The 26611-nt window shown below is 43.1% G+C and overlaps 4 protein-coding genes and 2 long non-coding RNA genes across 12 annotated transcripts in view; 2 read left to right on the forward strand and 4 right to left on the reverse strand.

Moving 5' to 3' along the window:
- dnajc4 (DnaJ (Hsp40) homolog, subfamily C, member 4) overlaps window positions 1-211 on the reverse strand; it is a 15273-nt gene extending 15062 nt beyond the window's left edge. Inside the window, exon 1 of one of the 2 annotated variants that reach the window (XM_082508040.1) lies at window positions 154-211. The gene's annotated coding sequence lies outside the window, so the exon portion shown is untranslated. The remainder of the gene's footprint in view (window positions 1-153) is intronic. The other variant, XM_082508039.1, reaches the window with a different exon arrangement.
- nudt22 (nudix (nucleoside diphosphate linked moiety X)-type motif 22) overlaps window positions 1-21496 on the forward strand; it is a 27815-nt gene extending 6319 nt beyond the window's left edge. Inside the window, exons 1-8 of one of the 6 annotated variants that reach the window (XM_082507993.1) lie at window positions 15311-16438; window positions 17012-17109; window positions 17956-18144; window positions 18222-18801; window positions 18876-19001; window positions 19485-19582; window positions 20570-20663; window positions 21217-21496. In XM_082507993.1, coding sequence (XP_082364119.1) covers window positions 18056-18144; window positions 18222-18801; window positions 18876-19001; window positions 19485-19582; window positions 20570-20663; window positions 21217-21384 — 1155 coding nt within the window. In that variant the 5' untranslated portion in view covers window positions 15311-16438; window positions 17012-17109; window positions 17956-18055 and the 3' untranslated portion in view covers window positions 21385-21496. The other 5 variants (XM_082507992.1, XR_014271792.1, XR_014271793.1 and 2 more) reach the window with 5 other exon arrangements.
- On the reverse strand, window positions 2743-3852 carry LOC309692191. Its single transcript, XR_014272240.1, has 2 exons — window positions 3807-3852; window positions 2743-3321 (listed from the first exon to the last, which is right to left on the reverse strand). It is a non-coding gene; the product is annotated as an uncharacterized lncRNA (long non-coding RNA).
- LOC309692187 lies at window positions 3524-5770 on the forward strand. Its single transcript, XR_014272239.1, has 2 exons — window positions 3524-3838; window positions 5147-5770. It is a non-coding gene; the product is annotated as an uncharacterized lncRNA (long non-coding RNA).
- On the reverse strand, window positions 10297-14109 carry LOC309690705 (uncharacterized protein). Its single transcript, XM_082507989.1, has 2 exons — window positions 13721-14109; window positions 10297-13593 (listed from the first exon to the last, which is right to left on the reverse strand). Exon 2 carries the CDS (start codon window positions 12537-12539, stop codon window positions 10332-10334), a length of 2208 nt encoding a protein of 735 aa, XP_082364115.1. The 5' UTR covers window positions 12540-13593; window positions 13721-14109; the 3' UTR covers window positions 10297-10331.
- LOC309690733 (heterogeneous nuclear ribonucleoprotein U-like protein 2) lies at window positions 21385-26392 on the reverse strand. The gene is made up of 10 exons (XM_082508024.1): window positions 25747-26392; window positions 24587-24663; window positions 24210-24452; window positions 24009-24121; window positions 23637-23903; window positions 23137-23259; window positions 22935-23036; window positions 22359-22527; window positions 21803-22029; window positions 21385-21716 (listed from the first exon to the last, which is right to left on the reverse strand). Exons 1-10 carry the CDS (start codon window positions 26214-26216, stop codon window positions 21657-21659), a joined length of 1851 nt encoding a protein of 616 aa, XP_082364150.1. The 5' UTR covers window positions 26217-26392; the 3' UTR covers window positions 21385-21656.
- Window positions 26393-26611: the final 219 nt, after the last annotated feature.

Below are 26611 nucleotides of genomic sequence, written 5' to 3' on the forward strand. Positions count from 1 at the left end.
AATGACCAGACTCCCTCCCACGATGCTCTAAAACAATCACAGATTGATTAAAAAACAAACAAACAAAACAATACTAAACAAAATAGTGGAGACCGGCCACTTGAGGAGGCAACCTACAGGGAGGAGTGCCCAAGGATGCTACCAGTTACTCACCCGTGTAACTCCACTGCAGACCTCACTGTCACTCACACTGAAGTCTAAATGGTGCAATCTACCTATGCCCACCTCACGTGCCTAGCCCCTCAACAAGCGGCCGCACCTCCACTAAAGCAATAAAACAAAGCATAAAACGTTAAACAAATTAGTAAAAGAGTACGGTGGCCCCTAGAGACAAAGCACGTACAAACTCCAAAACACATGCAAATTCCAAAACACATGCAAACTCCAAAACACTTGCAAACTAAAGAACACACGCAAACTCCAAAACACGTACAAACTCCAAAACACTTGCAAAACCCAAAACACTTGCAAACTAAAAAACACATGCAAATTCCAAAACACGTACAAATTCCAAAACACTTGCAAAATCCAAAACACGTACAAATTCCAAAACACGTACAAATTCCAAAACACTTGCAAACTCAAAACACGTACAAACTCCAAAACACTTGCAAAATCCAAAACACGTACAAATTCCAAAACACTTGCAAAATCCAAAACACGTACAAATTCCAAAACACGTACAAATTCCAAAACACTTGCAAACTCAAAACACGTACAAACTCCAAAACACTTGCAAACTCCAAAACACTTGCAAAATCCAAAACACGTACAAATTCCAAAACACGTACAAATTCCAAAACACTTGCAAAATCCAAAACACGTACAAATTCCAAAACACGTACAAATTCCAAAACACGTACAAACTCCAAAACACTTGCAAAACCCAAAACACGTACAAACTCCAAAACACTTGCAAAACCCAAAACACTTGCAAACTAAAAAACACATGCAAATTCCAAAACACGTACAAATTCCAAAACACTTGCAAAATCCAAAACACGTACAAATTCCAAAACACGTACAAATTCCAAAACACTTGCAAACTCAAAACACGTACAAACTCCAAAACACTTGCAAAATCCAAAACACGTACAAATTCCAAAACACGTACAAATTCCAAAACACGTACAAATTCCAAAACACTTGCAAAATCCAAAACACGTACAAATTCCAAAACACGTACAAATTCCAAAACACGTACAAACTCCAAAACACTTGCAAAACCCAAAACACGTACAAACTCCAAAACACTTGCAAAACCCAAAACACTTGCAAACTAAAAAACACATGCAAATTCCAAAACACGTACAAATTCCAAAACACTTGCAAAATCCAAAACACGTACAAATTCCAAAACACGTACAAATTCCAAAACACTTGCAAAATCCAAAACACGTACAAATTCCAAAACACGTACAAATTCCAAAACACGTACAAACTCCAAAACACTTGCAAAACCCAAAACACGTACAAACTCCAAAACACTTGCAAAACCCAAAACACTTGCAAACTAAAAAACACATGCAAATTCCAAAACACGTACAAATTCCAAAACACTTGCAAAATCCAAAACACGTACAAATTCCAAAACACGTACAAATTCCAAAACACTTGCAAAATCCAAAACACGTACAAATTCCAAAACACGTACAAATTCCAAAACACGTACAAACTCCAAAACACTTGCAAAACCCAAAACACGTACAAACTCCAAAACACTTGCAAAACCCAAAACACTTGCAAACTAAAAAACACATGCAAATTCCAAAACACGTACAAATTCCAAAACACTTGCAAAATCCAAAACACGTACAAATTCCAAAACACGTACAAATTCCAAAACACTTGCAAAATCCAAAACACGTACAAATTCCAAAACACGTACAAATTCCAAAACACGTACAAATTCCAAAACACTTGCAAACTCAAAACACGTACAAACTCCAAAACACTTGCAAAATCCAAAACACGTACAAATTCCAAAACACGTACAAATTCCAAAACACTTGCAAACTCAAAAACACATGCAAATTCCAAAACACAACGGAAGTGCTCCAGGACGCTAGGGGCAGTGTTGAGCTTTTGTTACCTAGTAACTACACAAGCCAGGAAGTACCAATGACCGGATTTGGGGTTTGCAGCCTTAAAGGCCGCATTTTAAGGCCGATTACGTCACAGCGACAAGAGAAGGCTTTCCCAATTCAAAGGCTGCTCGAAATGCGGCCCTCAAATGCGTCCATAATTTCCCTGAATTTTAAGGATGGGTCGGTGTAGCCTTCATGGCCCAACATATCCCAGACTTCATAGTGCGGTGGTGGTGTGGATAATTTTGCTGAAAAAAAACGGTGGAAGCGGAGCGGAGGAAGTGTAAACTTTCAGAAGTAAGTACTGAATATTATGTCACTTATTTATGCGCAAATATTTTTTTAATGAAGAACATTAAACCATTATTGTTGGCCACATGTCGGGAAAGTTATGTGACATTAGTCATGTCTGTACTTTCAGAATTAACTTGGTTTTAAAGCCTTTACTTTAAAAAAATATATGTAGTCGACCTTAATCTTACAGAGATTGTGATGATTTTGTGGATAATTGAAGGATATAAAAAAAAACAACAACAACAGCATAATATTAAACACAAAGTGAACCCGTCTTCCTTCATTAAATAGGTTCTTTTAGATGTTAAGGAGGAATTGACTTAACCAGGCTGGCGGAGAATGAAGACAACCGGACACCTGCTGCAGATGGGGAATCAGTGAACTTTTATTGAGACAGAGACAACCTCTCAACACAGCTCACATCAAGAGATTCCTAATATTTGCTGTGAGGATGGGTATATATTCTCTAAAACTTACAGGAGGGGGTTGTGAGGAAAGTGCTGCATTAGCAGAAAAAACAACTCCATAAAAGGAAATCGGCCTTGGGTGTTCTAGTCTCTTCGCTTGCAGATATCTTGCACCTGCAGGATGAGGCGATCGCTTCTTATCGCTCTCAAGGCCAAAGTCGTGAGCACATTTTTATTACACAGTTGCACAGTAACTTTAAAGCTGAACAATATTTAAAGCTGAATAATGTTTGATCAGATTATATTTTCTTCAAATCCCCCTTTTGACCCATCTTAAATGGGTCAACACACAAAAATAAGTAACATTCAAAGGAACACAGAGACGTGTCGAAGCCTGGCTCGAAAAACTCCTCGGGTCTTATCATTTGTCTTTATCTGTCATTGCAGATGAGGAGAAAAGAGTCCAGGCACCACCCTGCCCAGGGGTCGGCTGCAAGCAGTCTCGGTTCCCGACGAAAGCAGTAACAGCTGTCCTGCAACCAAGAATACAACGAGTCAGTGCAACCAGGGTAGTGACACAAAATTAACAGTTCCTGTAACCTAGCAACCAAAAAGCATAAGTAATGATAAAAATGTGGAGAGTGCAGAGTATACTATAATAATGAGAGATATAAACGTGAAAATGTGAAAGAATAAATCAATCGTAAAATAAACACAGAACGGTAGCTGCTAAGGACATTCAAAAGTGAATATGTTAAAAAGTGAGGAAGGGGTGTGGAATAAAACAATTTATATCCAGTGGTGGGAGTACACATTCGCTCAGGCTTAAGTCCGGAGACCCTGAGAACATCGCTTAACCCTCACAACCCGACCAGACACAGTTCAACCAGATATATCCTTCAAGAGGAAGTGGGTGAGGGAAACAATTAATAACAAGCCTAATACAACACACCACAGAGAAACAACCATTCTAGAAGCATTTAAACAAGAGAAAGACGATAATGTTCGTCACCCTCACGATCAGAGTTTTCATCATCCGTTGGCGAGGAGGTGGGAAGTTGACCAGCTAATAAAGGCATCTGCCGGGCGAGATCCTTATCCTCAGGAGTGAGAGCTGTAACAATCAGTCTCTGGAAGAGGGATCGAATGCATGGAATACAACAGCAACCGCAGGTGACTAGGACAGCAACAAAAACTGAGATGGAAACTAGGACGGAAGCTACAAGGGCCTTATATTTGCCAAACATGTTAAGCCAAGAGTCCCACATGGCAGTATCAACGCCCGAGTGTTCCTTCATTTTAACAGTAAGAGCTGTGAGACCAGTAATAGCTTTAGTGAGGGAACCATCAGGAGCTGTGTTATTGGGGATATAGGTACAGCACTCCTGACCAAAAAGGCTGCAGACTCCGCCTCTTTCTGCGAGGAGAAAATCCGTTGCGACCCTGTTTTGGAAAGCCATTAGGGAAGTGGCAGATAACTGTGCATGCACAGCTTCAAAACCATCTCGAGTGTAATTAGCCAACAGTTGCACATTAAAGTGAATGTAGTTAATTCTGTCTACATTCGCATTTATTTCAACCATCCAAAGTATCGAGGCCCATCCTGCTTTAACCTGGTCTCGCAGTTTATATTCATCGGGGACCCCACGGGGTATACCTACAGCATCAATATAGGTTGGATTATGAGCTGAACCTGGGATTAGAGAACGTTTAGAGCGGCGTTCAGAGGAGGATGGGAGGCCAACTTCGTGTACTTCTATAGAGAGATCTACTGGAGTGACTGAAACAGGTAAAATAAGAGTTATGAGAGCGCAAAGACCTGACGCATCCCGAGGGAAACCATCATATAACTTGTTATTGCCACACCACCACCACAAATCAGCCCTAGCCGTAGGTCGGAAGTTTGGTTTCATAACCGTCATCTCAGTGCACCAAGAAGAGTTCAAGCTACCTAGTTTCACTGCATTGCCAGTCAGGTTAATACAAGTGAAATTGTTCACAGCTACATCTGAAGAAAAGAAAGGTGGTTTATTAGAGACCGAGCGTTGAGTTTTAGGAAAGTGGTTTTCCAGATATGAGCAATGACCTCGTTTTGTATTGTTCATAAGATGCAGGAGGCATGCACTATTGACTGGCGCCGGTACGACTCTTAAAGTGGGGCGGGCTGCCATACAGACTATGCAGTCGGAAGCCGTCTTGTCAGCAGCTTGCTCAGCTAGTAGTAACCAGTTGTTTGTTGCTCCAGAAATACCGGTTAGAATTTGGAAGAGGTCATCTTTAGACATTTTATTTGTGTCTACAATGCGTATTCGGCCGTTTCTCCCCCCGTTTGTATATGTCACCGGAGGGCCATTAAAGGTGGGGTTATCATCTTTAACTACAGAGCTTGGAGCTGCACCAACGCTAGGGCATATTTCCATTTGCCAATACAGGGCGGTGCGATCAGTCCAAGGGGCAAGTATAAATTGTTGACAGGAGGTCAAGGCCAGATCTTTTAGGGTAAAAATTAAGCCTGAAAGATCCGGTTTTTTTGCTATTCTGAGCATATTTTGGTTTCTCCAGTGCAAAGCCTGACCCCTAGAGTGCTTGGACCAATCGAGGTCCGTTTCTGACACTAAACTGGACCACTTCCACTGATGCCAACCTCCCAGGGTTATATACCACACTGAGGAGGAGAGATGTACTGCAAGGTTAAAAAGATCCCCCCCTTGGTCTTTGGTGACGGGAGTGACTGGGAAGCTAGCGAAATCTATTTCGACTACCCAACTTTTATTGTTGGGGACACAGAGAGTAATCATTCTAGTCGTACTTGGGGTGCAGGAGGTAACCGTGTGTCGTTTCTTTCTAAATGGAGCGGGCGTGGGCAAAACTGGAGAGGAAGTGGTGGGCAAGACCCTAGGGGCTACATTTGTCAGATTGGGACTGTCAGAAGGGGGCGAAGCTTTTGAACTTGAAGGTGTCAGAAGTGTCGGGGGCCCTTCACAGATCAGGATTATGCCAATGGGAATGAGACCCAGGGCCAGGAAGCAAACAAAGACGCAACATCTTTGCCTGCCTGTCATTTCAGGGGGAAAGGGCCAAGACATGTTTACTTAGCTTGTATGTCGTCTAATAGAGGATGATGGGGCACAGAAAGGTGGTCCAGTTCCCCCCACCTCGCCAAGGGCGTGTTCTAGGAGTTAAAGAGCAACAAAAAGTATCAGTGACACAACTTTAAATGAGCTTTCAGCAGTTAAAACTATTGCAATGTAAAATGTAAATCTTAAAAACTCAAGCCAATATAAAAGCAAAGTCATAAAAGATGTTAAAAATAGAAAAATAAAAAATGTTTAGTTCAGTATGAAGAACACCCCCTTTTGTAACCAGCCGGCTTGTAGGTTGAGCTTTGGCTCCCTCAAGTGGTTGGTGATGCTGTTGCAGCTCCTTCTGACAGGTCCTTCTGCACCTCTCTCAAGGTTCTTCCTGGTTCGGTGGCAGCAGCGCACTGTGTGTAATGAAACCAGGTGTCACCTTTCCCTTCGAGCCTGACAGCGTGGGAGGTCCGCTCTGTTATGCGGTAAGGGCCTGTCCAGCGAGGCTCAGCCCACTTTCTCTTTGTGACTTTCAGGAGGACGTAGTCCATTCCAGGTGTAGCCGCCTCTTTCAGCTCTTGCTGGTTTCTTTCAGCGACCTGTGAGGAATACTGGGCAACAAAACTGCGGAGCATGTTATAATATGTCCTCGGATCGAGGTCTGAATCAGCTTCATCCGACATTAACAGGTGAGAGGAGGGGCCAGGAAAAGGCCTGCCATGCTCCAACTCAAATGGAGTGTAACCAGAGGTTTGATTTACTGAGCATCTTATGGACATTAATGCAAGAGGCAATGCCTTAACCCAATCTAATTTGGTCTGTGCACAGATTTTAGCCAATTTAGTTTTTAGAGTTTGATTCATCCTTTCCACTTTCCCTTGAGATTGGGGGTGGTAAACTGAGCCAAACCTATGTTTCAAACCTAATGCGGCTTCAACCCTCTGCAGATCGTGGTTCCTGAAATGTGAACCATTGTCCGACCTTATGACCTCGGGAAACCCATGCTGTGGTATATAATGATTAATCAGACACTTCACCACAGTTCTACTGTTTTCACTTGCTGTCGGCCAGGCTTCTGGCCAACCTGAAAATGCATCCACAGCCACCAGCAGGTACCTGTAACTACCTACTCTGTCCACCATGTCTGTGTAATCAATGATTATTTCTTTCCCTGGGCAAAGTGGGATGGGGAAGTACCCTGCTATTGGCTTGAAGGCGGGCTTGATTCCAAATTGGTTGCACTCCTTACAGGTTTTAACCATGTATTTTGTCATGTCTTTTAGATAAGGGTGCCACCAGGTGGCTAAGTTCCTCATCATTTGTGCAGGTCCCACATGCCCCACTCCATGTGCCTCTTCCATTGCTGTCTGTCTGACCCCTGGCGGTAGAATGGGCCTTCCATCTGGGCCACGCCAGACATCTGTGTTTGTGGCCCCTCTTGTTACCCATAATGATTTTTCCTGGGGGCTGGCTTTGTCCTGTAACTCTCTGATTGTGGCTAGGCCTAGTTGTATGGGTGGTCTTTCTGGAGGGGGTGTGGCTTCTGGGTCCATTACCATAATCAGGGAGGGTAAGTAACCAGCTGTCTGCTTCGCTACTAAGTCGGCCTGTTTGTTACCTAATGCCACTAAATCCAATCCGGCACTGTGACCTTTGCATTTTACCACTGCCACCTTAACAGGTAACAACAGTGCTTCCGCTAATTCCCTCATTTCTATCTCATGTTTAATAGGCTTTCCGCTGGCTGTCAAAAAACCAGCTCTTAGCCACTGCTTGAGCTCCACATGCACTGCTCCCACAGCATAAGCTGAATCACTGTATATATTCACTTTCTGTCCCTTTCCCATCCTTAAGGCTTCAATCACCGCTCTCAGTTCAGCTCTCTGTGCAGACTGTTGTCCTGTCAACTGCTCTGCTTTCACTGTTTTCCATCTCATGTCTGTCTGTTCCACTATTGCCCATGCAGCCTTCAACATTCCACTTTCAGTTCTGAAACAACATCCATCTGTGAACCAATCTTTTTCTGCATCCATTAGAGGTTCTGCCTGCAAATCTGGCCTGATTTTCTCCTGTACCTGCACAACCTCTTCACACATATGTGGTTCCCCTGATCCCATGTGATCAGCCATGTTTATGCCTTCATGTGAGTAGGTGATGTGTGGTGCTTCCAAAATGGTACTGAGGCGTCTCTGCCTGAGTGAAGTGAGTGTGAAGGCCTGTGAGGAGACGTAGGCCACCACACTGTGTGATGTCAAAATTTTTAGTGGGTGATTCATCACTATGTGTGCTGTTTTCTGAATGATTTTTGCAAGTCCAGAAACGTGTTGTGTGCACGGTGGGTGGCGTTTTTCAGTGTTGTCAAGCATTACGCTTACATATGTCAACACTTTTCTCTCTCCCCCTTTTTTCTGGAACAGGATACCATTGATATGGGTTCCAGTTCCAGAAACATCAAGATGAAAAGGCAAAGCATAATCTGGCACAGCAAGGTCAGAGGCGACAGAAAGCTGTTGTTTTAACTTTATAAACGCTTGTTCTGTTTCTGTAGTCCATGAGAGGGGAGCAGAGAGGTTTCTCATGCCTTGTTCATTTACCAAAGCGCGCAAAGGGGAAGTAAGGCCAACATAGTCTGGGACATAGGTCCTGCTGTAACCAGTCAGGCCCAAAAATGACAACATGTCTTTTACAGTTAAAGGTTTTGGATGGTGCAAAATGGAGTTCCTGTGTTCTGGGGACAAGGAAATACCGGACTGTGAGACCATGCGGCCTAGAAAAGAAACCTGTTTTCTTGCAATCTGTAGTTTGTTTTTGCTCACTTTAAAACCTGTGTTGGCCAGGTGTTGAAGTACCACTCTGGTGGCCTCCAAACAGATGTCAGCCGTGGGGGCAGACAGCAAAAGGTCATCCACATATTGTATTAACATACAGTCAGATGGTAGTGGGCTGGTTTGTAAAAGTTCTTTCAAACACTGATTAAACAGTCCTGGGGAGAGGGCAAATCCCTGTGGTAAGCGAGTGTAACGCCATTGTCGGCCTCTAAATGTAAATGAGAAAATGTCACGCAGTGACTCACGAAGTGGGAGGCAGAAAAAGGCATTAGCCAAGTCAATGCAGGTGAACCAGGCATGAGATGGTGGGAGGTTGGTCAAGGCAACATAAGGATTAGGCACAGGCAAAGTAGGAGTGCCAAGTAAGGCATTAATCCTTCTCAAATCATGTGCCATTCTGAACTTCCCCGTGCCTTTTTTCTCAACGGGTAGGATGGGCGTGTTCCACTTAGAGCAGGAGGGCTCCAAGACACCGGCAGTGACCAAACCAGAAATTGTTTCTGCAATCCCAGCCTCAGCCTCCGGTCTGTGTGGGTACTGAGGCTGCCACAAAGGGGTAGCAGATGACAGTTGAAAAGAGACTGGCTCCACATCAACTAAACCTACATCTGTGGGTCTAAGGGACCACAAACAATCTGGAAGAGAGTCGAGTAAAGGCGCAGCATCACAGTGGTCTGTGTGTTCTCTGCCATGTGACCCGCTGACCACTCCATGTTGCAGTGTTGAGGAATTAAAGCAATCATTTAAAATTTGGTATGTCTTGGTAGATGGAGAAAACAAAACCTGTGGGAGTTTTGTAGGTGTCCAGTCAGTGGCCGCAAGGGAACGTTTAACCATTCCACCCAGCTCCTTAGCCTGGTGTCCAGGATGTAAGGCCAGTGACACATGGGGAGCTGCCTCATCAGACATCATGTACCACTGTAATTGATCTGTTGTAAAAGTAACCGCTGCTGCCACTCCCTCCGGTGCCGCAAAAATGCACGACATGTTCAAAGACCAAGCCCGCCCCTCACACTGCTCCTGGAACATGTGCTGGTACCAGGTGGTGTCATGCCTGTCATAAAACAGTGTAACATGAGGTGGGTCAGGGGGAGGGACATAAGGATGTAGGAGTGAGAGCCACGGCCGCCATTGCTGAAAAGCAGTCCAAACTCCTGGTTCAGCAGGTGTTTCAACTTCCAATAATGCCCAGTAGATGTCAGCAGAGTCCGCCAAACAGGAGGAGGGTTGCAGCAGAAACTGACCACCTCCCTCTGGCCCATCAGAACAGGGAAGCACAACCCCAGTAGGGAGAGTCACAGTTAGGCCTTGTGAAGAGCAGAGTATTGTGGCTCCTAATTTAATCAACAAGTCTCTTCCCAGTAAATTCACAGGCGCCTGTTTTGAACAAACATAGGTGTGTAACAAGGTCTGATCTCCAACCGTTGTGGGGAGGGGCACGGTGTAAGGCAGAGTTTTAGGTTCCCCAGATATGCCCACCACTGTAATCACTCTGTCAGTAAGTCTTTCACGAGCAACATCCTTAATGGTGGAGTACGTAGCTCCAGTGTCCACTAAAAAGCTGCTTCTTCTTCTATCAACAGTTATGGACAGCATAGGGTCCGCCGTTGTCCCTTCACTGTCCTGGGCAGTCTGTGGGGTGTCCTATAGCTGGGGACCACCCTCGTAGTACTCCCACCCCATCACAGGCATCTGTGGGGCCGGGGGCACTTCAACTAAAGCACCACGAGGTCCACCTCTGTGGCCAGGATGCTGATAGGGCCCACCACGGGCTCCCCTGCCTCTTCCAGCAGCCGGGTTCAAAGGGCACGCTTTAGCCCAGTGTCCAGGTTGTCCACACCGGAAACAAACATACATCTGGCCTCCCCTACCACCTCCCATCTGACCCCTTCCCCTGAAACCACCTCTGTTTCCTCCAAATGGGGAACCTCTCTGCCCATAAGGGGCCGGGGAGTGATAAGCACCATACTGGGGGGGCTGTGGATCAGTTGGCCATGGGTTCGGATACAAATCAGGGGCAACTGGACCAGGAGGGGGAGCCGCAGCGGCCACAAGCTGCTTTTTAGGCTTGTCACCTTTTCCACCCAGGTCGTTTTTAGCTTTCTGCAGCTGAACCTTCAACAGTTGCAACTGTAAATCTTCGACGCTCTCCGCTTTATCATCAGACTTAATCTGCACTTTGTTAAGATTAAAAATCAAATGTTTCTTCCAGATTGCAAAGTCACAGTCCTGCAAATCAGGATTATCCTCCATTTTCTGGCTTACTGACTCCGGAATGCCCCTCAGCACCGCCCTTCTAAACCACATGCTCTGTGAACAAGTCCTACTGGGGTGATGACCTGTATGGTTCACCCAGTCTTCAACAGCCTGATTTAGATAATGGGTGGGATTTTGCTTTCCCTCCCATTTAAATTTCTGTAAGGTGCCTTGATTTTTGGGTGGGAATTGTTTGCGCAGGGCCGGTCCAATAAACCTCAAGGCCTGCATTAGTGGCACCTCGTTCTCATGCATGGTAGTACCCGCATTTTGTTCCAGGTCCGCTGCCTGAGATCGGGATGTGCACCTAGTTATAATAGCTCTAAAATCTCCCAGTGCGAGGTCCTGTCCAGCTGTGTATTTATCCAAACCAGCCAACCAGGCATTCCCTCCCTCCGTTATGTCAGGGAGTTTGTCCACTAGGGCCTGGACATCTCCGAATGAATAAGGTTGATACACTGGTCTACGTTGCGCTTTAGTCTGGACCAGGGGAAATATGCCTGGAGGCTGAGGCACAGGGCCCTTAGATCTAGTCTGATATCCTAAACTGGGAGGGGTAGAGGGGCGTGTATTGTTAAGGTCACTGAGTTCATCATCAGTATCCTCAGTTTCTTCCCCGCCTGGTGGGGTAGCAGTGTCAGTAAAAACGTGGGCTAAACTCATCTGTGTTTCCGGATCCTGACGGCCCACCAAAGACATGGTAACTGTGACATTTGGTGAAGTGCCAGGCTCAGTTTTTGCAGTAGCGGTCAGATCTCCTTTAACAGCGACAGGAGTGCTGGCAAAGGGGTTGGACCGGGAAAGAGGGGCTGACGCAACACGATTATTCACCTGGACCACTGACCTATGTTCATTTAAGCAGCTGCGTAATGCTGCTTCTAGATCAGTTAATTGTTGTTCAGTGGGTTCCTGTCTGTTCATTCGAACCGCAAATGGTGCGCTCGCAAATGGGTCAGTTAGGCCCTCAGATCCGGTTCCAAAACAATGGGACATAGAAGAGGGGGCTCTACTACTAGCTGAGGATGTCGCCGACAGAGAGGAGCTTCCTGGGCAAAAATGCTTGGTATCTATGGGAGTTGGAGCTACGGGCGGTTCTTCTCCAATAGTCATTATTCCACCAGAGATATTAAGTACCGGATATATGCCTGCTGAGGGAGGAGTTGAGGCAGAATAGGGAGGTGGCTGAGACCTATTTTTCTTCATGTGTGGTTTTGCAGTTTCCCATAAACACACCCAGTGATTAAATTTAGCTTTGCGGCCTGCGTGCTTATCTGCTTCCTTTCTGTGTCTCACCCCGCTTATCACACCTGCACCTGCTGCTGCTGAGTTGGCTTCTTCCTCTTTCTCTTTTGCCTGCATAGCCTTATTCTGCCAGATTATTCCCCAGTTACCACTACTCCCCTCGTCCTTTCCCTTTTCTTTCATTAACCTTTCAGCTGTTTTCCTCAATGACTCTTTCTGCTTTTTTGCTTCTTTAGGCTGGTGTGTGGAGTTGATGACTGTCTCAACACATGTTAATTGTTCTCCCAATGTGCTAAGAATAACACCGGGACCCCAACCATCATCATTAGTTTCTCGATCTAATTCTCCATCCATTTTACTGTCAATGGAGGAGTGTTCTTTTATTGATTTTAAAGGAGAATTTGGGCCAGCTGGGTTTCTGCCTCTGTTAGGCACTAACAGCTGGGGCGCTGCTTTAAAGGTGAGTCAGCACTGAAATATCCCTTCAGGTGTTACCAAGCTTCTACCAAACCGGAGTCTGGCGGGTAACCTTGCCTAGAGCTTCCTGATAGGGGTGCTAGTTGGTTGTCACCTTGTTCACACGTCTCATTCACACTTCATACATTACCTGCAGTCACTCATTACCCTCCTTATGTATGTAAGAAATGTGTAAAAAAAATTCTATGTGTGGTGTATTATTTTAACCAAAAGAGGAACCTAGTTCCTTTAATTGTGTAATCTGTGAACAACGGAGAACCAAACTGTCCTGCCCAGTGTTCCACAGCAAGCATTCAGCGTGTATTTATGTGTGTCCAATATCAAACAGAACATCAAAACATTTAAAACACTAAAATCATCAGGGTTTTAAGAAGAGATCCGTTTTCTCCTATTGATCAAAGGGACCCCTCCTTTGGACTCCAACCAGTACTTCTCCTTTTTAAGTTTTAGAGGATCTTTTCTAATAAAGTCCTCTGGGCCTTCCTAACCCTTCTGTAGTTTAGAGAATATTACTAAAAAATATTCTCAAGGCCTTTAACCTTTTAATTTGTTTAGAAAGGCGTTACTAATAAACCCTTTCAAGGTCCCAGACCTGCACTGAGGTATTTATCCGACACCGGAGAGCAACCCGTCGGCTGCAACCGTGGTCAGACCTCAGTTCACTCTTATCTTTATTCACTTATTCACTTATTTCTTATTCACTTATCTCTTATTCACTTGTCTGATTCTCAACAAGCCTTAAGTAAGCCAGACAATTTTGGTTATGAATTACTAGGAGTTTGGACACTAAGTATTTTTATAATGTTCAATATAGCAGAAATAAAAGGTCTGCTTACCTTGTTTTTGTGTGCACACAGCTTTTGTCCAAACTCCGTTCACTCAGACCACGGCCGAAATCCTCCCATCCGTTCCAGTTGACCTGGAGCGGATCCTGTTCGTGACGCCAATTGAAGGATATAAAAAAAAACAACAACAACAGCATAATATTAAACACAAAGTGAACCCGTCTTCCTTCATTAAATAGGTTCTTTTAGATGTTAAGGAGGAATTGACTTAACCAGGCTGGCGGAGAATGAAGACAACCGGACACCTGCTGCAGATGGGGAATCAGTGAACTTTTATTGAGACAGAGACAACCTCTCAACACAGCTCACATCAAGAGATTCCTAATATTTGCTGTGAGGATGGGTATATATTCTCTAAAACTTACAGGAGGGGGTTGTGAGGAAAGTGCTGCATTAGCAGAAAAAACAACTCCATAAAAGGAAATCGGCCTTGGGTGTTCTAGTCTCTTCGCTTGCAGATATCTTGCACCTGCAGGATGAGGCGATCGCTTCTTATCGCTCTCAAGGCCAAAGTCGTGAGCACATTTTTATTACACAGTTGCACAGTAACTTTAAAGCTGAACAATATTTAAAGCTGAATAATGTTTGATCAGATTATATTTTCTTCAATAATTAAAGTCAGTCATATATCCACAAACACAACAAGCTGAAAGTCAGTGATGCTGCTCGGTTTGCAGTCCTGAATATCACAGCACAAGCAGGATTCACTGCACTGTTAATGTTAGCTGTGTTATATTGCTGCCTCTGTTCGGTGGTGTCGAGCCAAACGGACTTTAACGTGTGTTTGAACGAGCTGACGGTTCACTCGTTAAGCTGAAAGAAAGATGCTTTAATCACAGGAGTCACACATGTGTGTCCACTGTACCATCTGGGAACTCCTCTTGTTTCGTAATAACACAAACACTAAATCCTCCTTCTTTTGTGCTGTTTTGTAGCAGTGTATACACCTGAGACTGTCACCTGTCTGTCTGTCCTGCACTCTCTCTGTTTCTTTCTCTCTGATTGTGTAATAAAAATATGAACATGTGTTTATAAGTCACACTTGTGTTTGAATCCTGCAGCTTATCACACATTTGATTTCCATGTGTGACGACTGCAAGTGTCCAGAGTGAGGACAGACTGAGGGACCCACTGCTGCACATCATCTGTGAGGCTTTGCACCCCTGATGATCCACCAGGACAAACTCAACAGTGTGTGAGGAAGAGGAGGAGGAAGAGCCAGCAGCAGCTGACAGATGGAGAGAATAGACAGACTGTTCCCTGTTTGTGAAGGACTGCTAGAAAAGTTTAAAATAACTAATTGTCTGTCCTGAATCAGTCTTATTAGGTAATGTTCAAATAATTTTATCATTCCAGTGTTTTCAGTGTGGGAGAAAGTTGGATTTTTGGAATTTGTACGTGTTTTGGAATTTGTACGTGTTTTGGATTTTGCAAGTGTTTTGGAATTTGTACGTGTTTTGGATTTTGCAAGTGTTTTGGATTTTGCAAGTGTTTTGGAGTTTGTACGTGTTTTGAGTTTGCAAGTGTTTTGGAATTTGTACGTGTTTTGGAATTTGTACGTGTTTTGGAATTTGTACGTGTTTTGGATTTTGCAAGTGTTTTGGAATTTGTACGTGTTTTGGAATTTGTACGTGTTTTGGAATTTGTACGTGTTTTGGATTTTGCAAGTGTTTTGGAGTTTGTACGTGTTTTGAGTTTGCAAGTGTTTTGGAATTTGTACGTGTTTTGGAATTTGTACGTGTTTTGGATTTTGCAAGTGTTTTGGAATTTGTACGTGTTTTGGAATTTGTACGTGTTTTGGATTTTGCAAGTGTTTTGGAATTTGTACGTGTTTTGGAATTTGCATGTGTTTTTTAGTTTGCAAGTGTTTTGGGTTTTGCAAGTGTTTTGGAGTTTGTACGTGTTTTGGGTTTTGCAAGTGTTTTGGAGTTTGTACGTGTTTTGGAATTTGTACGTGTTTTGGAATTTGTACGTGTTTTGGATTTTGCAAGTGTTTTGGAATTTGTACGTGTTTTGGAATTTGTACGTGTTTTGGATTTTGCAAGTGTTTTGGAGTTTGTACGTGTTTTGAGTTTGCAAGTGTTTTGGAATTTGTACGTGTTTTGGAATTTGTACGTGTTTTGGAATTTGTACGTGTTTTGGATTTTGCAAGTGTTTTGGAATTTGTACGTGTTTTGGAATTTGCATGTGTTTTTTAGTTTGCAAGTGTTTTGGGTTTTGCAAGTGTTTTGGAGTTTGTACGTGTTTTGGGTTTTGCAAGTGTTTTGGATTTTGCAAGTGTTTTGGAGTTTGTACGTGTTTTGGAGTTTGCGTGTGTTCTTTAGTTTGCAAGTGTTTTGGAGTTTGCATGTGTTTTGGAATTTGCATGTGTTTTGGAGTTTGTACGTGCTTTGTCTCTAGGGGCCACCGTACATAACAAACAAACAAACAGCATAAGACAAGACAGCAGCAGCATGGCGCAATCCACTCTCTAAAGGGCAATACTAGAATGAGTAGCTTTCCTGAGGAGATCTGCAGTGCTTCGCTGCCTAATGCTCTCAGCCCCCTTAGATGGTAAAAGACTACCAAATGCCTCCGTGTGGTAGTGAAGCGCAGCTGTTTCTTATAAGGCCGCTAATTATCAGCTGGGAAGGTGTGGGTGGTAGTGCTGCATTCGTGGACATCACGTAAAATCCTACCCCAGAATCTACTTCACTACAGTAGTGTCCAGATGGAAGCCACTCTTCATTAAAAGGCACATAACAGTTAACTTGGAGTTTCACTGTCACAGAAGGCACCTGAAAGACTTTCACACCATAAGAAACAAAATTCTCTGGCTCTTCTGTGAGCTATGGCGGAGCTTCCATAGAGAACAGGTGGGTGAGGGAAAGGGGAGGCAGGAGGAGGAGAGACCCGAGACGGCCGCCGAGTGTCAGGTGAACTGATCTTCAGGTAAGAAGTTATGACCTGCAGTCTATCTTTTCTTTTCTTTTCTTTTCTTTTCTTTTCTTTTCTTTTGACAACGTGATTAAAATCATGTTCATGTTGTAATGACATTCATATTATAATAGTATAAAATAAAAATAGATACAATTAAAACTATGCATTTTCAAACAATAAAAAGTCACTCCAGAAAAGAATTAAAAGTCAACTTAAAAAGAAAAGAAAACTAAATTAAATACACACAGCGCTGTGCAAACGTTTGGAGCCTCCACTCATTTCCTTGAATGTCAATATTTGAAAAATATTGAGAGGGTGCTGAGGACTTTTGGACAGCACTACATTATTTATTTATTTACTGTACAGCACTTTGGTCCTGTGCTGGCTATTTTAAAGTGCTTTATAAATAAAGTTGGATTGAATTGGATTATAATTAATATTAAAATAAGTTTGTCTTATAACTATAATTCATAAATATAATTTACATTGTAGAAATATGCACAAAATTTATATTTTTTTCCACATCTGTCAGTAATATCTTACTGACAATATAACATTATTATTATTTACACTCTTTGCCGCTAGGTGGTGATAAGAAGCAAATTTTTGCCGTTCGTGGGAAAAGAGGAAGAAACCACCTTTCGCTGGTTTGGCTTCTTCTTCGCCTACCTCGGAAACGACAGGTAAACAAGCCACAAAACGTTTGTCCTTATTTGGTTTTATAGAAAATCAACCAGACAATATTATCTTAGAGTAAACGAGAACACAGGAGTTGTTATGTTAGACGTTTATTTTATCAGGAAGTCGCACTTCCTATTTAATTCCTTTCCAGCTCTCCGGTTCATTGAAAGTTTTTGACTGTTTTTAGTCCAATGGTGGAAAAAATTGGGAGCTACTGGTAAGTAAATAAAGAATAACTTCATTAGCAGTAACAAATCAGGAGCTTTTATGTGAGTAAATTGACGCTGAGCGGTCACGTTTTTAAATGTGTCTGTTCTCCTTTTCAACCTCGCTGACAAATCTGCATTGAACAAACTGTTGACGCCTTAAAGAAGTTGTCCTCCCGTTTTTGGTTATGCCACTGCACCCAATGCTGTCATGATCCCACGGGCCCTGTTGAAATTGTCATTATATCCCCCTGAATCAGAATCAGAATACTTTATTGAATTAGAGGATGACTGCAGTATACTTACAGCTCACCTGGACCTGCATTTATGCAAACATTAGGGCTGCTTAGTTTAATTAGTTAAATCAGTTATTTTGGTCAATTATTTTGTGTCTATTTAAAAAAATCATGCATTTTAAAGGTAGTTGCTGCCATGATAGTTGCAAATTTCTAATATATTTAGAAATCTTTTTTTTAATAATTTGATGTCCTTACTTCATGGCAGATCCATCTTCAGCATCCTTTGTCCAACATGTCCAAAAGATCTCAGCCTTGCCTCTCTGATTTTGTCTTCAAAGTGCTCAACCTGAACTGTCCCTCTGATAGACTCATTTCTAATCCTGCTCATTCCTATCACTTCCAGCAACCATCTTAACATCTTAAACCATCCCACTCCAAGTCTTCTCAAAGAACACAACTTGGATCAAGTAACTGATGCTTCCAGTGAAGAGCCGCAGTGGGAAATGATGGACCCTGAGGTGTCTGTGCTGCTGCACTGTGCACACTGGCATGGGCTGCTCGAGTCTCAAGTACAAGTGGAGCTTTCAGAAAGGTGCAAACATACAGTGCAGTACATCCTTTAAATACTTTTCATCACACGTCATGTAAAATCAATTCCTCCTCTCTCAGGTTTAACAGGCAGACAGATCTGGCTCTGGAGCGTCACATAGATGAGGTGTGGACGAAGCGGGTGTCCAAGGAGCCGTGGCTTTTCAACGGGGCAAAATTCAGGCTACATTCTTTCTGCTTAGCAGATCCACAAAATCCACCTTCCACTCCGTTGTCCCATGGCACCATTTTCCACCACACAGAGGACCAAAACAATCAAGGACAGAGGGATTTGGGTGAAATACATAACAGGTGTATAAGTCAGACAGAAAATGCTGAGGGTGCCTCTAATCATGACTACAGAGAGTTTAATGGCATTGCAGACAAACTTCCTCCACACCCTGCACCCCTCCTCACTCTGAGGTTAGGCCTCACGTGCTACAAGGACTACCTGGGGACAAACTGGTCGTGTGGGGTGGCCAAGCTGCGACAGCATGGTGAGGCAGAGTTCGGAGATCCTCTGATGCTGCTGGCTCAGCCTCTAGGTGTCGGTGCCATACTGTGCACCAGCAATGGTCAGGTGGTCATGATCAGGAGGAGCCAAAAGGTGGCAGAGGCGGGAGGGCTCCTGGATATCCCCGGAGGCCACCCAGAGCCAAAGGTGATATGAATAAAGAGGATTCAGTCTCACCAAAATGCTTGATGTGTTGCTCATATCAACCCTGTTGTCCTCAGGCTGTGTGTGAGCGTCTAGGACAGAGGGTGTGTGAGGAGCAGATCGGCATAGCCATGATGGAGAGGAAGCCAGAGACCATCATCTCAGAGCTTTTCTCCTCTGTGTGCGCCGAGATCAGAGATGAGGTGAAAAGTCATTCCTTTTCTGTTTGTATTCTTTTTATTCAGAATTGTAATGTCGTGTTTCACGTTTATGCACGTATACTTACCGCCAGAAGCCTGCTAGCAACTCTTTTTAAAGAGTCTAAATGGTGTCAGCAGATTTCCTTCAGTGAAATACCTCAAAATCAGAATTCTTGTTCAATCATGCATGTCATAGGCCCCACAAAGTGAAACCAGCTTCCAGAAACTTGGCACCACAGTTTGACTCAGCCCTAATATTTGATCCACACATCAGAAAATTTACCAAGTTTTTTTATGAAGTGGAAAATTGTTAGGTCAGATCCTACACATGGGACCTCACGACATCACAGTGTAAAACAAGGATTTTATGCCTAAAGCAGTATTCACACAGTCACTTTTCTTTAATAAAACTTTGCACCAGCTGTTTTGTCTAAGTAATGAAAGGTCTAAAATATTAATATTATTAATTTTACTGTTCTGTCCCAGGTGAATATTCCTCTGAGCTCCCTAGGACCGCCCGTCCTGATGGGCGTCGCTCTGAATCACACCAGCGCTGGAAGACCGAGTGCCGAGTTTTACGTCAGGTAGTCGTCGCTTCAGTTTTAATCCATACTGTGAAACCTGCAGCACAGATTTCTTGAAGTAGGTGTGTCAGTGAAAGTTGCTCAGAAAATGAAAGTATGGCAAAAAATTTTATAAAGATAAAATCATCACGATGACCACATCTCCACTACTAAAGACTGCGTAGTTTTCCATGTGGACTATTGAAGTAGCTTTGTATGAGTCACAGTTCAAAATAATCCCCTGCAACCTTTTTGTGATTGGCTGCCTCTGGTAAACAGAACATGAGTGGGTGAGGCTTCTGGTCACAGCCAGAGTGAGATGACTATATTAGGGCTACCCTCTCTCTTTGACATCATACAGACCTAGGAGTAGAAAAAAACTGCAATTTCCTGAGCTGACTGAATTAAAAGCACATTCAGGAGCACTGACTGCAAATAACTGCAATGAGGCTTAAACAAATATATATTTAGGCTGTAAGACTACATGATGTGTTATATGTATGTTTAGGGAATCTAAACCTTCTTTAAACTTTTCTTTTTATTCTTGAAATCCATTTGTAACTGGAATCTCACTCCTATTACAAATAATTCTCTTGGAGTTAAACAAGTTCAGTATTAAGAAGAAAAAACAGTTTTACTGCCCCATATAAAAGTTAGATATTTGGGCTTGAGATGAGTAAAGTTAATAGAGAGTTAAAATAGAAACAATAAAAATGCACACCAGTGAAAGACTAAAAGTAAAGGAACAGAAGTAATAATGAAGACAACTGAGAGACCATAAAAGATGACATCACATGATGGCAAGCCTATAAAAAGGTGTCATACAAAATGAAGTCCAAAGTTAAAGTTACTATTAGATTAGGTCTCAATTATCTAACCAGATTTGCCCAGCTGAGGTTAAGAAGGGCAGCATAAAGCTGCACACAATCCTAAATCAAGCATCGTGAAATAATAAATGTGATTTGAATGGCTCTATAAAGATATAAATTTTAATCTGTGTGCTTTCAGTTGCTCCTTAAATTCTGATGAAGTGAGAAAGTTGTACTGGAAAGGAGGAGTGGAGGCCAGCGAGTCCACAGAGGTCGTCCTTGTCAGCAGAACGGTGAGATGTTACAGACATACAAATACCTGCAGACCAACACCAAAACGAGATTCTTGTACTTGCGTCTGCAGTAGGGAACAAAGTACAATCATCACTTTATGGAGAGATTACAAGCATATAAGGCAATTCTGCCTTTTTATATACAGTAGTGTGAAAAAGTGTTTGCTGATTTCCTATTTTTTTGTATGTTTGTCACACTTAAATGTTTCAGATCATCAAACAAATTTAAATGTTAGACAAAGACGGCACAAGTAAATGCAGTTTCTAAATAAAGATGTTTCTCGTTAAGGTGATTACATCAGAACCGGGTGTGGCTAGACAAATTGAACTCAGCTTTCCAAAGTTGTGATATACCAGTTAATTTATGATAGAACAGATATGGGGGCAATCACTATTTTCACACAGAGCCATGTAGGTTTACTTACCTTTTTGTCTAATATTTAAATTTATTTGATTATCTGGAGCATTTAAATGTAACAAAACTCCAAAACAAAACAGGAAATTAGGAAGGGGGCAAACACTTTCTCACACAGTTGTATTTTGCACACTGTAGGAAGTTTTGCAGCTGGACAGAAGCAGCCCTCTGTGGTCGGAGCTTTGTCCGTCAGCTAAAGGAGCCGTGCTGCTTTATCAGACTGTTAAACCTGACGTAGTTCCAGACCAACGCGGACGAGGCGATGCCAAGTTGACACCACCACATGTGCACAAAGAAACAGACTGATTAAAGTTTGGGGTTTTATTTACAAGTTACTGATAATTCAGTACTGTGTAATTCATTTATACACTGTACAGCAAGAACAAGTAAAAATGTATTAAAATATTTTGAATAAAAACCTAAAGTGTCCATGTCTTTTCATAAAAGATAAAATATGACACTGATTATGTTTGAGCAGGGAGTGTGCAGTTCCATATAATAAAACCTCAGCAGTGTTGGTGTTATGTAATCACTGGTAATGCAGCAGCATTATTCGAGTCCTCTTGCTCCAGGTTCGCTCATGAGTAGTTCTGGTACGCGCTGTAGTAATACCCCTGATCCTGATAAGGCACGCTCCACTGAAATGTGAATGACACAAAATTAATTTAACATCTAGCAAATGCAGCTGTGCTTTTAGAGAGAAATGAGCCAGGTTGGCACTCACGTATCTTGGCGGCTGACTCCATGTCCTGTGAGAGGATGGAGGACCGTGAGGGTGGGGTCTTTTCCTGTAAAGTCGCCGTGTCTTCTCATGTTTGGGGACGGGGGGTAGCAGTCTGCGGGCCTCATCTTTATACTCCTGCAGGAGCTTTAGCGCCTTTTCCTGCGGCAGCTCGACATACTGCAACTCCTCCAGGAGGTCATCCTGCTGCTCTGGAAGACTGCAGCTCACTGGACAGAGAGAGGAAAGTATTACAGGAATGACTGCTGTTTATTTTAACTGTCAGCAGCACCAGCTGTAAAGATCTTTTATAAACTCTGTGGCTCCCAGCACATCTGAGACCTTAAATGATATCAATAAACCGAGTAATGAGAGGAAGAACCTTTCTTTCTGAAGGATTCACGGATTTAACCAAGAAGAATCTGAACCCATTCCTCAGTGTAAATTTACAGGGATTACTGTAGAGACCAAATGGAACATATGAAACAAATTCATGTTTTGTTTCTGATCCCCTAATATAGACCTGTAATGGAACATAATATTACAAATGTAGGTAAACCTTGTAATTTGAGCAGGGCGGTCTCTGGGATGTGTTCACCGTCTCTCATCTGGTGCTGCGACAGTCGCCTTTTCCACTCGTCGCCTGAGGGAAACACCACCACCACCCGACGCCTGAAGCCTGTGAACAGCCGCAGCTTGTGACGGAGTGCAGAGAAGAGGATGTTGCACTGGAAACAGAAAGATGAAGTGAAATAACTACTAAGACTACAGCATAGTGAAATGTTTTGTCGAAGCTCTTTGCTCATAACTGTGGTGGTTACAGTTTAGATTTTATTCCACATATAACTGCTTTAAAGTAAATATTTAATTATTAATAGGACCAAGAAATAATCCCAAACTCCAGACTGCCGAGGCCCGATTTGAAACCAGAAAATCTTCTGCTGCTCATCCAAACCTCTATCACATGAGCCTAAATGAACCAGTTCACTTTGGTCTCCTGACACTTTGCTTGCAGAGGCTGATTCTCCAATAACGGCTTTTGTTCTACCACCTGATAGCAACTACTATCCTTCAGTGAGTTTCACAAGGGGACATCTCATAAGTCTTTTTTTTTTTTTTGACCGTGAAGCATTACCTGGTCTAGGATGTAGTTTCCAGGAGTTTGGGCAGCCATCTTGATTATTTCAGTAAGACCGTGAGAGGCCTGCTGGAGCCTGCTGTCCCTCTGCCCACCACTCTATACACACACATACACACGGGTCAAACATTTTACATCAGGTGCGAACCATAACCTCTGAATGTGAATCACAGGAGTGAAGAGCGGAGATCTGACTGACAATCATACAAGCGAGCAGCTCCTCCATTCCCAGCAGTCTGTGCTGTTTCTCTGGATGCTGCTTCATGTAATTCCTCGCCCAGACGCTCTTCCCAGAGGCAGGAAGACCCACCATCAGCACCACCTGGTGGAGCAGAGAGGAAGATAAGACATAACAAATTGACATGTCAACTGTCAGAAAATTTAATTTTGCACAAACATTCATGGCTCCCATAGGATGATCCTAATGACTCAGGTGATCACTGCTGTAACACTAAACGTTGTCGTTCTGCCATTTTCCCCCCTGCTTACATCCTCCACTCCCAACAATTTTCCACCTTAGGAGCATTTTCTATGGCTAAAATGCTCCATGTGCAAGATCATCTGAACTTTGTTTAGTTCAAACTTTCAGAGGAAATTCTTAGAAAACATTACAATTCATCTTCACACTACAATTTCAACTTTAGGAGGAGCCTTTAGTAGTAGAAAGATTGGGAATACAAATCTAAATTTGACTCTCACTTCGCACTGTGCTCTGGAGGTTGGAGCTGATGTGGAGCACACCCTTTGCCCAGGAGGAAGAGTGGCCAACGGTGTGAACCCCGGAGGGCCGGGGTACCAGGGTTGAGCTGCAGGGTCCAGGAGCAATTTGAACGAACAGCTCTTACAGAGGACATGAGGGAACAGAGCACGACCCCGTAGCACCGAGGTGTCCGTGGAAAAGGCCACTCCTACAAAACGACCGTTTTTATGGAAAGAGAGCTCGACAGCGCCATCTGAGGAGAAAGACTGGGTGTGTGCAGGTGTGAACATGACACACAAACACAAAAAAATGGTTTAAATGAGAGAAAAGTCACTCGAGCGCTAGTAAAGCTGACTGAAAACATAACTCACAGCATAACAGCCGATGATATCCCCCTCCGAAAAAGGCTCTCCAAAGTTCTCTTCCTTTCTATCTGACACTTTTTTACCACGTCCATCATAACAAAAAGAGAGTTCATCCTCACCTGACGTGAAACCCAGAAGGATTCAGAAGCTTTTTAACAAGTAAATCACATCTACAGACAATAAATATGAAAAAAACGTCATTCTTACCCAGCAGCAGAGAGGAGACGGCCACTGACCAGCCAACTCTCAGTCCATATGGCTCCCTGACTTCATGGTCATCTGGCTGTGCAGTCAACAGTTTCCTCTCCAGCCTCACCTCAAAGCCCACCCTGCCCTGCTGCACCCCATGGGTGAGCCTGCAGCCTGACCACAGCAGGGGGAATTGAGCCCAGAACCGCGGCTGGCCAGAGGATCCATCAGGACTCACCTCGAAGTGCAGGTGAGAGCCATCTGAGTAATCGACAAGGAGACTCAGGGAGTCAAATCAAATACACCCTTGGGGGTTAGTCCAGACAAAATTAAAACAAGTAACTCATAAGAAAACTCAAGCGCTGATTAAAATTTGTGTGGGTGTGTTTTCACACATTTATCTAGTCTGACTTTATCTTCATCTTGTTCCTCTGCCTCACTCCTCTCCGCAGGGGGCTGTGGTGATTTGGCTCTGGTTGAAAAAAAAGAGACATGTCACATTTAATGATTTAAGAACTTCATTAAATCTAAATCTAAATAAAACACAAAGATAAAGATTCCTTTTATGCCGCTGTGCTATGCATTCTGCAGTGAAACTGGATCAGAGCTTATGTTTTAGCAGACGAGCATACATACATTCTTACATGCGTTCACTCATCGTTCATTGCACAGAATAAAATAACAATAATAAAATAGGAAATATTAAAGTATAAATACACATAAATACAGTAAAAATAAAATGCTAATCTGGCCTTAAGAAAAAAAACCTGCTCCATCCACACATGTATACACATAAAAAAAATCATTCAAAGTAAGAATTTAAAACATATTCCTAAACAGTGGTGCAGTAACCAGGACCACAATATTGGAAGAGCTTTAAATCCTTCTTCTCTCTTAAACTGAGAAAACCTATTTTAACATGACCTGATTAGCTCACTGAGAGCAACAGATTCCTTCACGCTCCTGTCTGAGGGAACGTTACAGGTCCTTCCTTCCTGCTGCTTTCAAACTCTTTAATTCATCCAATTGGGTCAGGCCCACACATGCAGAACAGGATTAATCACACCTCACTGCACTCTGGCACTTTTGTACGCAATGACATATATTGCACACATATTTGTGTACTTTTATGTCTATATGCATATTTATGTTTATATTTATACCTGTATCTCTATATTTATTTTAATAGTTATCAATTAATATCTCTGTTTCTACTCTTCATTTTATATGAGTGCTTGACGTTTGCTGTATGTGTGCCGCTATGAGAACTCAAGTTCCCTGTGGGATTAATAAAGTCTCTGTGATTCTGGACTTGGCCCACGCTTCGTTTGACTGGGATTTTCCATCAGTGGATGTGGTACTAAAGAAGTGTCTTGGGTGAGAGTTTAAAAATCTTTACAAACTTTATCAAGTTCTCAAGACCAAGAGAACCTACACATATGAAACTCCACAACGAGAGCTCCACACGGTAATTACAGTATGCTGTGGACAGATGTGAGGGATTTTCACTGAACCCGATGCCCTCTGTGGGGCGGGTTTCTTCACCATACTCTACCTCTTGTATCGTATCTCCTCTTTGAACTCGTAGAACGACCTTCCTCTGCCCATGTCCTCCTCTACTGGACCCTCCGCATGCCCCTGTTCTCCTCCCTCCGCAGGGCAGGCAGTGACACCCGCAGCAGCAGCAGCCTCCGAGTCGGGCTGTGGTGCAGCTGGACTGGGCTCAGCCACAGTCTGTGTGGCCATGTCTGTGTAGCCGCGGTCTACTTCATGTCGCGCAGTAGCACCAATCTCTGAGGATGGAGGGCGGACGTCTGCTGGCTCTGTCTGTACTAAAAGTATAGGTGAGCTGTCATGTAGCTTCAGCGTTTCTTCTTCACCGTCTCCCCCGCTCGGCTCCCCCTCTGCTGCGGACCACAGCCGCTCCACCAGCTCAGCCTTCAGCCCTCTACTGTCCAGCCCCAGCTCTTTAAGTCTGGACCGCAGCTCGGCCACTTTTAACTTTTTAATGTCCGCCAGCTTCATTGTTCCCGCGCGAGTATTACGTTTATTTGTCTTTTAATTGTAAATGCGAATTATTTAAGTTTTAAAAAAGCCAAATACAAAGTAAAAACTGTAAAAGAAGAACAGGCTGGAGTCAAAACAACTGTTCAATATGGTGCCTTGGAATTTGATTGGCTCGTTACTTCTTCCTCTTTCTCATTTAAGACAGATACGTTTTGTTTACTGCCATCTAGCGAAAGAAAATGTTACTACATCAACATAACTACCGTACCAGGATTTTTGAAAAGTATTATTTTTAGTCGTATAGTTGTTTTCGGGTCAATTTAGCTTCAATTAGTTCATTTAAAAATATTTTAAATAGTTTTTTTTATTTTCAGTGGTAGTTTGTTGTGAATTGTGTTGTGTGAACACAATTC

This window comes from Aulonocara stuartgranti, assembly GCF_965226115.1.
Source record: "Aulonocara stuartgranti genome assembly, chromosome: 2".
Classification (NCBI taxonomy): Eukaryota; Metazoa; Chordata; class Actinopteri; order Cichliformes; family Cichlidae; genus Aulonocara; species Aulonocara stuartgranti.